General features: G+C 39.7%; 1 protein-coding gene across 1 annotated transcript in view; it reads right to left on the minus strand.

The window, feature by feature from the left end:
• The window catches only part of elf1 (E74-like ETS transcription factor 1), a 44,582-nt gene that overhangs the window by 15,166 nt on the left and 14,865 nt on the right, over positions 1-14,551 (minus strand). Inside the window, exon 2 of the mRNA XM_037675209.1 lies at positions 4,220-4,529. Coding sequence (XP_037531137.1) covers positions 4,220-4,291 — 72 coding nt within the window. The 5' untranslated portion in view covers positions 4,292-4,529. The remainder of the gene's footprint in view (positions 1-4,219; positions 4,530-14,551) is intronic.

Raw genomic sequence — 14,551 nt, forward strand, 5'->3', positions numbered from 1 at the left:
TATAGTCTAATATTTTGTACAGTTTGTTGCAAAAATAAGCTAAATATGAGCTTTTTCTCTGTAATTTGTCTCAACCCCTACTTAGAACGCAGCTGATTTATGTAGTATGAGAAAACGTGAATGCAGCTCAATGTAAAATTTTCTCAATTTCTATAGAACTTTAATGTATTTTTTTCCTTTTAGTACGCGAGAATTAAAAAAAAGGATAATTTATAATGAATCAATTGATGACCAGCAGATGGCAGCAAAGCACACTTTTAAATTGTACATTATGTTCAAACATCAATGACAAATAAAGATTTCTAATCAGAATCTCTTTATCAGTAACAAATTCACCCACCAGGTAGAGAGAGTCAAGACATTGATAATTGTTTAGTTTTAAATAAATAAAAAGTTAAATATTGTGTCGGAATAATGGTGCATGGTGCTTCGATGACAAAAACCTAAAACAGTGTGAAGCGTCCCTTCACACCAGATTTTACAACGCCGTCAACTCTTTAATGCTTAATCAAACTATGTGGATCAATAAAAATAACATTCCTGCAGCGATGAGATGATTTAAGAGTGGGGGGAGGTGCTGTATGAGGGACATGAATAAAGGCTTATCTGTCTCTTTTTACACAAGTGTTCATTGTTGGTTGGGACTTCAGGGGCATACCAGGTGTCCAGGCCTTGAGCTGGGGGGTAGGGTGGGGGGTGTCATTCAACCACACAGCAGCATGCCCGTTTTTGTTACACTTTAACCAGAACACTAACAGACGGGGTCATTATTTGGAAAAAGTAAGGAATAGTTAGTCCTTCAGCGCTGCTCCTGCAGGTATTCTGGGATTTTTATTGTACAAACTGTAAATAGTGCAGGCGTTAACATCAAGATGGCTCCACTTGGTATCTATTAGCTTGAAACAAGTGTATCAGCTGAAAAGCAAAAAAAAATCCCTGAGTTTTGTTTTGGCTGCCATCGCTATCAGTGTCTGTGACATACACAGAATGTTTTTCATTAATCACAATCTTTGGGTCAGAGACACTGAGGCCAGCATGTTTTCTTGGTTGGATTTAAATGGTGCTTGCCATCCTTGACCGAGAGTAAAGAGTGTGTGTAGATAAAATATGTTTTGCCTGTTGGTCTGCTGAGCTCCAGAAACAGCGTCGCATCCCTCCTCTCCTTCCATCAAACGCAACGACTGACTCACACGCAGTTTGTTGACAGAGCACGATTCACGTGAAGCTGCCGTCTCAGCCGCCGTTTTGATCTCGAATGGATTTTCGCTCCGAGCCAAAGCACGTCCAACTCGTCTTGTACTGCCGTGTAAACCGTCGTGACTCGACAGTTTCTAAAGGAGCTCGACAAGAACAACGGGAAACTTTTGTCTTTAAATTGTGAAACATCACAGGAGCTTGCCACTGTAAATTGTTTTGAAGACGATGCTTAGTCCATCTATTTCTTTCTGTTTATTGAACAGAGTTTCTAGAAGAGGAACAGGAGTGATAACTATCAGGATGATTTGCATTTCTGAGTTCCCCATTTCTCCCCCACTCTCTTCTGCTTTACTGGCCCCGGCACAGTGGGTTTTAACTGCCTGTGTGCTTTTAATATCCTCAATGTGAAACTTGAGAGAGCAACACCATCTAATACTCATTAAATGTTTAACTTAAAGGCAAAATGTCTTGTGGAGATGTCCTGACGCATGCTCAATAATCCAGGTAGATGCATCCAACAAGGTTGAGTTGGGTCCTCTGGACGGACTCTTCTTTGTTGAAATTGTCAAATGACCTTTCAGGGATGAAGATGTTCACATCCTGGAAGAGAGGAACGTTGGTTGGAGAGGGGAGTAAAAGAAGCCATCTTTGTGAAGAGAACGCGTCCATCGTTGAACAAGGATTCAAGCTTCTTTATTTCATCACATGTGGTGGAACAAAACTGTGCACACAGGGGCCCAGTTACATCCAACAAAAGTACAAAATGTAAAAGAAAAACGGTAATAAGATCCAAGATATGAACTAAGAAATGTGTTTAGAAATACACTAAAGCACTAGTAGCATAAAAAACAATACGCCGTACAGCAGCACGAACACGAGTCTGTGTGAGCAGATGAGCACGAATGAACACGGCAACAAAAAACAAATCAGCAGCAACAGGATATGATTTTTCACAGTGATTATCCTGGTTAGATATTCATGACGGCCTCGGGGTAGAAGCTGTTCCTCAGTCTAGTGGTTCTGAACTTAATGTGGGTTAATAAACATGGAGGTGGCCTCCATGTGTCCCCCTCTTACAATGCTGTTACTGCATCACTCAGCCTGCTGTTAATAGCACGCGGCCATCAGGGCACTAACAATCAATTGTTAGACTGATGGTCCTCCTGTTGCATGCATTAACCTTTTTTAGTCATCTATCTGGATGATTGAGCCTACAAACATTTTTTCTGAACCATTTTGGCCGTGGTGTCGTCAAGCTGTTTCTGTGAGTAGCAGGTCGGTCATCTGGCCTAAAACATTTGATTGTTATACATGAAGATTGATTGTTTTGGACAGATGGGTCCTTTTGCATGTGTTAAAAGCCTGCTTCTGAGATTCCAACAGGAGGCTGGCTTGAAACACAGCAGTGAAGGCTACTTATGGGACAGATCTGGTTGGCTGGCCACAGACTGATGAAGTCTTCCGGATGGAAGACGAAACGTTTCTCCCTTAAAGAAACTCATCCAGATGAAATGATTTAACCTTTTTTGTTATCTACCTGGAAGATTGAGCCTATGAACCTTTTTTTTTAAATGAACAAATAGTTTTGGCTGTCACCAGCAAACTGGTTGATCCACTATGAGAATGTGCTGCTTATAAGACTGAGTTTGTTGCAGCTCCTCAGACTGAAGGTCTTTTGGATATTTGGATATCTTTTGGATTTAGGCAGCACGACAGCTCAGTGGTTAGCACTGTTGCCTCACAGCAAGAAGGACCTGGGTTCAATCTCCGGTTGGACCTGGGGTCTTCCTGTGTGGAGTTTGCATGTCCGTCTCGTGCTTGCGTGGGTTTTCTCCAGGTACTCCGGTTTCCTCCCACAGACAAAAAAACATGCATGTTAGGCTGCCTTCAGGTCCAGGCCTCCCTTGCAAAAGAGATCTGTGATCTCACTGGGATCTGCCTGATTAAATAAAGGTTATATATAAAAAAAATGAAATGTTTCAACAAGAAGAATCTATCAAGAGGACCTGACTCAACCTCTTGTAGAGACAACTTTAAGGATAATCAAAAACAAGTATTTCGATTTCAGAGCAAGCGAACAAGAAACATTCAGAGTACAACTTGATTGCTGAAAATCACATCAAACACCTGAGGAGGGAACTTATTGACCTAAAATCCAATGTAGAAGAGCTAATCACTACATGATTTTCCTCAGATCCAAAAAGTTTATTGCGGTCAAACCAAAGCATTAAAATTCCAGCAAAAGCCAAAGAATCTCTTCAAACGTTCAGATTTATGTTCTTTTAATTTGCAATAAGTTTGGCGAATTCTCATGACTTGGTTTAAAAAAAAAAAAAAAAGAAAAGCCATGCTGCTGACAAAACAGGCCAAGTGGGTGCCACATAGAACAAAACTGTCACAGCGGAACAATGCAAGACCTTTTAACTGAATTATCCTGTCTCTTCCAAGTAGCAACATAACTGGTCTGTCAGGTTAGGCCTGACTCGGTCCTATTCAGGGATCCAGTAACAACTTGTCACTTTAGATACTCGTGCAGATACCAGCGCATGTAAACCCACACAAACATTTACCATTAAAGCCAGACCCACAGGATTCAAACCCAGATGTGAAAGAGATAATTGCACACCCAAAAGGCCAACGGCACGACGCACCGGCGCAGGTTTTATACCACGTATCAACCTTCATGTCCAAGCCCCACCCGTTCCCTCCCACGCACCCTAACCCTCACTGAATGTGCTCCCAGCAACCCGCACTCCTCTTCCCAGACCTCCTCGCTGCTCCATCCTCCTCCAAACCTGGAGTCGAGCTCAAACATCACAGGCTCATCCCACCCCGATGTCCATGCTGTTTACACGAGTTTGTTTTGAAAAGAGTTAAATGCTCAAACTTGATCACGTGGGTTGAAAAAGATAAACAAGTTTCTTGTCCGAAGAGCGTTTGAGCAACTTAAACAAGTGTTGTAATGCAAGCCCAGTTATGTGTACAAGAACAGAAAAGCCGTTTCCCTCAGCGTGACAGATACCTGATTCATTTCATCCATCCCGTTGCTGGCAAACTCAAACACCAGTTCACTGGGGTGAACTGCAGTCGTCATCGCAGTGCAGTTCAGAGGGCGGGAAGCAGACGAAAATATCCCCACTGCGACTACTCCTCCTCCTCTGCTTCACTCAGCTTCACTTCACAAAATGGCCTCTGAGCTTCGTCCCGTTTTCTAATCTGAGCAGATCTGACCACGAGCCGGTGTTTCAGTGGTGTACCGTGGCCCAGGTGGGAGCAGCCTCGTCCCGCTCCGATACAGAGGCCGGGCCCCGCTGCGCCTGGAGCATCTACACCTGCATGAGAGACAGAGAGGGGGCAAAGGTCAGCAAACCTTTTAGATCAGATGATTTTCACGGAGAAACAAAAGGCAGTTACAAAACAGAGCGCAACCCTCCAGTCAGTGTTCCTGAGACCTACTGGGACCGAGCGAAACCTAGTTAGACCCAAACATTTTCAGAAAACTAACTGTTAGGACTAGTTTTTAGTTCTGATGCTGAAAAGCCACATCTTCCGCAGAATAAATCAGATTATTAGTGGATTACTGTCTCTGTTACAGATAAAGTCAGCCCAAGTCAACACCATGCAAATCAACAAATCACCAGTAAAGTTTATTAAATATTAATCCCTGCCAGTGTAAGACATTTATTTCCATCTTTTGCACCAGATTATGCTCTAAAGTCACGTCAAGGTTCTTTACTGTCATTCGCATCACATGTGGTGCATCAGGCGGAACAAAATTGTGTACACATGGTCCCAGTTAATCCAACAAAGAATTAAAATGTAAAAGAAAACTGTAATAAAGATCTAAGATATGAACTAAGAATACGCTAAACACTTAATAGTGCAAAAACAATACGCCGAACAACAGCAGCACGAACGTGATTCTGTGTGAGCAGATGAGTACGAATGAACACAGCAGCATGACGTAAATCAGCAGCATGAGATCAGCAGCAAAAACAATCAGCAGCACATGTCAACAATCAAAGTGGCGATTACAGTGATTTTTTTTTTCCACAGTGATATCATGATTAGGAATTACAACCTTCCAAATGGAAATCCAAACATAATAAGATAAAACATAATAAAAACTTTGTAAATTATTATTTTAAGGGTCAATTGTTGAAGTTTAAGGGTTACAATTCAAATCATTTGAAAAAGAGAGACTCAAGCTAAATCGTTTTTTTTTATTTATTATTATTATTTTTAAAGCAGCTGGACTTCTATTCTGTATTAAAGGCGTTGTGCTTCTTATACAGGAGTGTGTAAAGTTCCAAGCTTTAAGCGTACAATTTGTTCAAACCTCTAAAAAGGTACATGCTTTTTGTAATTTAGTCACTTTAGTGTTCAAATAATGTACAATTTGATCCAAAAATATGCCTTTAAAAAGTCCAACGAAAGGTTCAAAATGTACTATTGTTAAAAGAGACATGCTAATCCGCTTCAGCTGGAGCAACAAGCCAGTGTAGCCTTTATTCTTGTGACAACTGTTTTCTGTGCTCCTTCAATAAGGAACAATGTAGCTCATCTAGTCGAGCCTGCACATAGTTCACATTTGACTTGTCTGCATGGAAGGTTTACTCAGGGGTGGGGAAAGTTCAGCTAATCCGCTAACAGCTAAAAGCTGAACAAATTTTCATTTAGCGGATTAGCAGGTTTTTTTTTTATCTTTGGACACCGTTAGCAGAATGAACTTCTGCTAAATAAGTTTTTGTCAACTTTAAGTCAACTAAGAAAATCCACATGCATGTTCCTGTCTGTTGTGGGCTTCTCTCAAAGAGTCTGTTAGGCACGATATTCGAGAAGGGGTTCTCTGCAGACTGAAAGTGGGCGTTTTTATAAAATAAGCGCTTCTAAAGGGCAAAAACTGATTGGCTAGCTGTATTTGCTGCTCTTTAGGTAAGTTACGTCAGCTCTTTTTTAAAACTGAAGGTTTCTAAGAAACAGCGTTACATCTGCTGAAGAACATTCTCTTTTGTTCTTGGAGTGTAGGCTGCACCTGACACAGGTTGGCTTGAGTGTGGTCTGGGTACAATGAAATATGAAGCATCTGAAGCAAAACCTGCTCCTATTTGTCAAAAAGTCTGGTCTCAATTAAAGATCATGAGGCCTGTGATGAGATAACGGCCCAAAAAAGATGCTAAAAACAAAATTTGCTCTTTAGAAGTTCTTCTATGAGATCTGATCTATGAAAGGAGCCGGCACATGGAGTAGGATTGACCCTTAAAATGTGAGACAGCTGAGGAAGTTAACCAGTAAACAGAAATACCTGCTCCAGTTGCAGAAATCTGACAGAAACTGACAATCACTCATCTGCAGTGACTGATTTAAAAGGTTGAACAAGAAAATGTGACTTTAAAGGAAACATCCCTTGTCCCAAAGCCAGTTTAAGTATCATTAATATTTTGGTTACTTTATTTTTCTTTCTTTATGAATTGATTTTAAATATTTTTACATTATTCAACAACAAAAATGGATTGTTTTTTAATGTAATGGCTAGGAATTAAAAAAAAACAAACATAGCCCTCCCCACTACCCATTTATGTTGCTCTTATTTTGAAATGTAACAGGAAGTTCTGTGTTAAGAGAGGTGGAAAGAGAAGTTGTGCAGACGCCGCTAATGTCGAACCGGTTAACACCATGAACATAATATATGTCTGTGGTTAACACAATCTGCCAATAACGCCTTGTTTTGTTTTGTCCAATCAGATGTGGCCCTCGAGTAACGCCTCCCATATTTGTCTGCAGAGATACCCATTTGGTTCCCATTTTCCAGCTCATGTGGCAAGTAGCACTCATCTTAACAAAATCAAACAATGAACAGCCAATCCATGTGATCGGCACCATGCATGATCGGCATCGGTGATCGGCAGAAAAAAAACTGATCGGAGCATCCCTAGTTTCATAGGTTATTATCATGTGAGGAAAAGGTGGCGTGGGGTGGTGTAAAGGGAACCCCTTTATCTTCAAAAAGAAAAGAAAAAAATCACAAATTTAAAATTTAACGTTAGCTCTAAGGTTACCGTGCTCACAAACTGGGGGTGTGGGGGGAACCTGATGACTGTGTACTGACGTGATGAGGTGTGTCCCAACAACTTGATACCCAGAGGCAGGTTCCGTGTGCAGAGGAGAGGAACTACTGAAAGGTTGGAGAACAAACAACACCCCCCCCCCCCCCCCCAAACACACCCCTGCCTACTGTGCTCTTCTTCATGTAGCTGGCAGGAGTGGAGAAGTGTCAATGGAAAGTTACGCAAAACACCTCAAGGTGGGACTAAAGGCCTACTGGCCGCCACGGTACAATTTCTAAATGGACCGAGGGGGGTCACAGCCAACCCACCCTTGATGCTCCTTTGCAAAATGAGGTAACAGACAAAACAGTGGACACGTTAAACAGATTTAATTCAGAATGTTTTGAAAACTGATCCAAGGAAGATGGTCGTCACATATTTAACGCTTTGCTCCACGTCAGCCCAGTCGAGCTCTGCGGCCATTTTGAGGAACCGATTTATGAAAGAGCCTAATGTTTGGTTCCCCCCCCCCCCCCCCCCCATTATCCAACAGTCACAACCCCTGCCTTTTGGTGTGCTGCAGGGTGGAGCTTATTTGCTTTGAAATGCCTGTGTGATTGTCAACGTCGCACGTTCTGTATGAACAAGGTGATAGAGAACTTTTGCGGCTCGAGGCACACAAGGAACAAATTTTAAAGGTTCAGTTTTACGTTCCTCCAAGCGTCCAAACGTCTAAACGACACTGTGGAAAAGAGGAAAAAGAGCCAGGGAAACTAAATCTGAATGCTAGTGTTTCACTTTACTCAATCCAAGGTGCACGCTGCTGCCCGCCACCCGTTCGGAGCTCAGTGTCCCGCTCTGCTTTGCATGTTTGTGCCGAATATCGGCGCCTCAGCAGACTCATGCATCAATGATAAAACGTGTTGCTCAAGGTTTCCAAATCAGGCGAACTACAGCAATAAATCTCACTAGAAAACAAAAGAGAAATCAAAAGAAAATAAGTGGGTGGATGTGTGTGTCATTAAATTGACAGACTGCATCAGACACATTCATAGCAGATGTTTTGAGTAGCAAAATGTTAATTTGTTACATCAGCAGGAGTCAAGATACAAGTATTTCCTTTATTCTACTCTTCAGTGTTTTAAGTTTGCATCTCTAATGCACTGATTATTGAATATAAACCGCTATGTGCCACACTGTGTTCTCTCTATCCCTCCTGTCAGTGCCCCATTGATCTGGATGGGTCCATTTGGCATGGAGCAAACAGCAGACGAGCCAGCCATTCGTCAGATACAGCCTGCACATTATCCCAAAGCACATGACAACAGCTGCACTGTGCCGGCACAGAGGCAGGGCTGTAAACTGCAACGTCTACATCACGAAGAGAGGAGGGAGAAACAGAAAAAGGGAGGGGTTTTACCGAGAAGTTAGTCAATGCATAATAGTTCACAAAGCAAATAGACTGCCCATGACTCGCTCTGGGTGGGGTCCTATTTTGACAGACTTGAATATTTTAATGCTGTTACTGGGAGGCGAAGCCTGCAGGATAAAATGCTTAACTGTCTTGTGATGAAATTTAACCAAGCACAGGTTGCGTGTAATCCGACATGTACAATTTGTGCTCGTCTTTTTTTGAGAACAACACTGACTTACAATCTTGTGCAGTAATAAATATATTACGTTTAGCACACAGTTGTATATTGAGTTGATTTTAAACTCTGCCAGATCAAAAAGCAAGAAACTGTGTTCAACTTAACCTGTTGGTTATGGAACAAAGAAATGCTCAAAATTAAATAAATAAATAAAGCAGTATGAAATAAGAAAAACTGGATAATTCATTTCATAATTGTTTTTCATGATCGCTCATTTATTTTATAATTGTGTTTTTCATAATGGCTTATTTATTTCATAATGCCACTTTACAGCAGAATGACTTCAGCTGTCAATCAATGTCAGTGGGATGGACCTGCACGCCCACTGGATGATCCTTCACAGCATCCACTCAGGAAAAATCGGCTCCCATGGCGCCGATTGATTTTTTTTCAGTCCATTGCTTTTTGTCACGACACCTGTATCTTCTGAGAACCTAATCCTCTCAGTTTGATCTGCTAAAGTTCTAAACGAAGTTCATGCAACTCTGCCATCCTTCATGACTGTTGAGCAAGTTGCTGCTATGCTAGCTGTACCAGTGAGCAGGAAAACTAATGGACGCTATGAAGGATCATCCAGTGGGTGTACAGGTCCATCCCACTGACGTTGATTGACAGCTGAAGTCATTCTGCTGAAAAGTGGCATTATGAAATAAATAAGCCGTTATGAAAAACACAATAATTAAATAAATAAGCGTTGAAAAACAGCATTATGAAATAAATAAACCAATTTTTCTTATTTCATAAAGCTTTATTTATTGATTTAATTTTGAGCACTTCGGTGTTCCATAGTTGGCCGCGATGGAAACTCAACTTTACAAAGAAAATTAAAAAAAACAGCCACACTGCAGCAGTGAGACTGAAACAAGGCAGTCAAACTGAGGATCAAAACATCTGTAGACTTGAGCGATTCATCCTCACTTTAATTTTTTTTTTTTTTTTTTTTTTACATGTTAACATAAACATTTGGTGACGCTTTAAATTCTTATCGATTATTACTTTATATGATATATAATATTTTGTATGAATCGCTATAAATTGTCTGTTCTCAGTTTTTTTTTTTGTATAAAAACGTACCAAATTATTTGGAAATCTATATAAAATAAGATAGAACTATTGACGACTAGCAACTAAAAATGAAAATATAAATCACAAAAATATATATATATATATATATTTTTGCAGACCAGCAACTCTATTCAGTTTATTAGTTTAAGAAACAACAAAAATTAATATAGGATTCAAAACCTGGATCTCTATTTTGTGTATTTTAGTCTAAATTGCATAACGATATTCTGAGTCATTAGTTATCGTTTGTCTCACTGTAATGCCGTCATGACCATAACCATCAGCGTCAGCTTTAACTCATGATTACAGTGTGCTCATGAAGGTCATGTGACCACAGTCACAAGATTCTTTCTGTCAATCAACTCTCCTCCAGCAGTTGTCACTGTCGTACGCCGTGGCTTGGTTTGCAGGAAAACTCACAGGCAGAAAGGCACAAACACTGGTCTACTCCACCCCTTCAACATGGTGACTGCCAGTCGCAATAACAACCAATTAGACTGAGGATTCATGAACAAATGGAGCATTCCCAGAAGGCCCCATTTCCCCCGCTTTAGTCTCCTCAGCTGAGCTCATTGTTGACCATGAAAGGAGGTAATTTAAGCCAATTGAATGACTATGCAATGACTCACTCTGCATGTGGTGAGTGCAAACATTGTGAGATGCAAGAAAAAGGACTGGGCAAACTTTACTTATCAGCTATTCTCATATCAGTTACAGAAAAAAAAAAAAGATTTTCTCAGTTGACTAGCTGTTCAGGAAAATTGGAGTGTCTTAATACCACAGTGAGAAGATTTAGGGATGGGTGAGTGGTGGTGTCGGAAAGTTAAAACGAGTCTCCCATACAGATGATTAAAGCCGGATCTGGACCGAGTGATGGTTCTGTCCAGACCCGTGCCCAATCTGATAAAGTCATGAAAATAGACAATTTTCATGGAGCATTTTTCCAGCGATAGACAGCTTAGACGCCAGAGCCAAGCAGAGAAGCAGGAGGTGTGTAACCCCGTTACTGTGCACCCTATTTTTTTTAAAGTTCCGGGGCACTCCGGTCATCGCTTGCGAAACTTGAAACTATTCAATCATCTACTCAAGGATGAGTTACATTTTTGTTTTAAAATACTGTTGGGCGTGTTAGTAGCTGCGTTAGCACCGCAGCAACTATCACACCACTTACAATGCAAGACTCCATAGAGCTAACGGCTAATTTAGCTAAAGTTTTACCCTGGTCGATATGATATTTCCAACCATGTATTTATTTATTACTCTAATAAAAGTTACTCAATAAGTAAACCAAATAAAAAGCCATACCTTTACTAATTAAAGGACATCATTGGTTGAATTCATTTGAACTATTTTAAGGTATTTTTGTTACTTTTTGACAAACCGCTACAGCGACAGTGGTGGTTTTGTACGGTTTAGTACTGGCTCGGTTTGAATTAATTTGCTACTACATATTTTGAACCTGCTGCACAACTGTTATTTAAAATGAATGTTTGATTCCTTTGTTAGCCTTAAAGCTAACTGATTTTGAGTAAACATTTTGAAAATGTGCCTTAATTGAATTATGAAGTCAAATGTTTATGAAATATAGCATTTATTGAATACATGTTTGTATTTTGTAGTGGTTACAAACCATTTAATCTAAAGATAATTTAATTTATTTGAATATGTACTAAATTTATGTTTTTGACCTTTTAGGTCATTTTTTTTGTCACCCCTTTTAACAACCTTCTACAATTGATGGCGAGTCACCTGACCACATTGTGGACGGAAATCAACCTCTTTGTTAATATTTATTCTGAATCTCATGGATATTCAAAGAAGGACTCTACAGTTTTCCCATTTGAGCGTTTTGGAGAGGTTTTCACATAAAACATTGAACTCTGAGCATTATTCGAACTTGAATTACGGACTTAATTTCTGAATTGCTTCCAAACTGATATTAAATGTTATTTTGTTTATTTTCATATGTTAATCAAAAAGTGTATTCAGACATATTTAATTATTGAATATCATCAATAAATATCTCTATCTATATTATTTTATATTATCTTCCAAACTAGTTGCTCTTTTTACACATTTTTTTACTAAAAGAGACACTTTTTTTCCAATGTTTCAATGTTTTATCAATGTTTTCTATTTTCTAAAGATGTTATTAGGCTCTGTTTGCACATTTAAGATGCATTTTATTCGGAGCTTTCTGTTTTAATCTGAAATAAAGGCCTAAAATGTATTGGCTTGAGACTACTTTTAAATATGGTAAAAGTTCTAGTTGTTTACTATAAAGTGCAGTTTGTTAACAGTGATAATGTGAGTACAGCTGGACCTCAGTGAGTTTTAATTGAATAGCCCTGATATATATCATAGATGCCACCTTGATAGTGTGAAACAAACAAAATCAGGAGTTTAAAACACCTGCCAACACATTACGAACTTTCAGAAACCGATTTGATCATTTATCTTACAAGAGTGAGGGACATTTCATTACAAATATAGCCACAAAACAAGAGTCCGAAAACCGTTTTTGCTTTATACTGAAACAGCTTAGCCACAAAATGTTATGAAAAGGTTGTCAGCATAGTGTTTTTGCAGGATCCTCTGGGTTCCTGTAAAGGAAATGACTCAGTGATACGAGTCTCGAGCTCATTCCTGGAGCTCTGTGATAGCCTATATGTGTGTCAGGGGATCCTGATCGTCATTTCTGGACAGCAGTTCCCTTTTGTTTGACGCAACTGTAAATAAACTGCCCACCGATGGGTAACAATGGTGCTTTAAGTGCCAAGGAAAACCAATAAAACATCACAGTTTTGGAAATGCATGGGTTGAAACATGAAAAAAAAAAAAGAAGGAAATAATATGCGCATTTAAGGCTAACCTGAAGAAAAGGTGATGAAGTTACAAGGCTGAAAAAGTGTTTGCCAACAGAATACAGCAATTAAGGTGTTGCATGAGCTCCAGACTAAAACACACACCTATGTAGTTTTTATAATTGCTGTAGATTTATGTCAACAACTTAAAATCTGTTTTGTAGACTGTATTTTCCTTATGTTATGGTCTCCTCCTAGGATTGCGCATTTAAAACTAGTTTATCGAGATGAGTAGAAGTGCTTCCACAGCAACATGCCATGGATGAAATGGGACAAATGGCACAGAGGCAGACACTGGCTCTTAGTTTACACCTGCAGAGTGCAAGGCATCCAAAACGCAGACAGCATGTGAGGCAGCGCTCAGCGTCGCCTGCATTACACAAGGAGACTTTTGGACTTAAGGGAGACAAAAACTGCCTCCAGCTTAAACTTTATAGAAGAGACGGGAATTTAATCTCATCTTCTGCAAACCTTGTACTTTTCCACTCTGTCTTCAGACTCTAAAAGAAGTGGTCATGCCCTCATGTAATATTTGTTTGTGTCACATAACGCTGTTTGGTATAAATTTAGGCTTTTTATAGAATAACAGACATCCAGATGATTTGGAAATCAGGGATAAAAGTTGAGTTACGTCTCCAAGGACTGCATGTCAAACTAACTTGGGTGATAATCCACTTTTTATCGCAATTTCTTCCAACAGTTTAAAAAAAAAAAAAAAAAGAAAGAAATGTCCCCATTTTGACATATGAGCTCATCTTTTCTCCCACATTCTCACCTAACAGGTAGTATGCCAGTTTTGTTTCAAGCATATAAGCTACACGAAACCCAAAAAATAATATATATTTTTAAACTAGGTAGAAGAAGAGAAAAGAGCAGCTAGAAACTGACCTGTGAAGTTTGCATTCACAGGAACACCATCACTGAGCAGTGGGTTTCTGCTGCTTCCTGTCTGTTAAACCACATTGAGAAGAACATTTCTCTGTGCAACAACGGAAAGTTCTTAACTCCCCCTCCTTCCTTCTTAAACAACACGCTACTACTTTCAAAAGGTTTAATTCTGTTGCACATGTAGCACTTCCTTTATGAATCACACACAGAGTAGTTTTACAAGCGTGACGTACAACAAATTGATCACAGTGTGAGTGTATTTTTTGTGAGGTATATTTGCGAGCTTATACCTTTTTTTAAATATCACCAGAAGAGACATTTTTGATGTTTTTGTCACCTTATGACTTTTTTTAATCTTGTTAGCTTCAGAGCCTAACAGACAATGATGCTGTACTTAAAAAAAAAAAAGATCACCAAAGTTGTCAAGGCCACGCCTTCCATTTAAAGACACGTCCTGGCCACAGTGATGATGCAAGGCGAGCAGATACACAGCAGTGCTACCCCCCCCCCCCCAACTCCTTCCCACAGACTCGCATCCCTAACTCGGCCATGCGAGTCGGTTTCACAAAAAAGTTTGAGAACAAGAATACAAAGTTCCTGTCGTGTAGTATTTACTTGTAGGACAGAAAGCTACACAATTAGATCAGTATGCAAACAGACTGCGTGTGCAACCCACAAACTTGTGGCTGGTTAATGAACGTTTGAGTCATTTATGAATAACAGGTTTTTATTTTGCTCATCTTACCACAGCTTAAACCAATATTAGACTTAGAAATGTGCAAATGCAAACAGTTCTTTCTTTCAAATACAATAAGTGTAATTAAGCTCCGTTTTAATT

The sequence above is a fragment of the Nematolebias whitei genome, chromosome 4, assembly GCF_014905685.2.
Source record: "Nematolebias whitei isolate Nwh7 chromosome 4, NemWhi1, whole genome shotgun sequence".
NCBI lineage: Eukaryota > Metazoa > Chordata > Actinopteri > Cyprinodontiformes > Rivulidae > Nematolebias > Nematolebias whitei.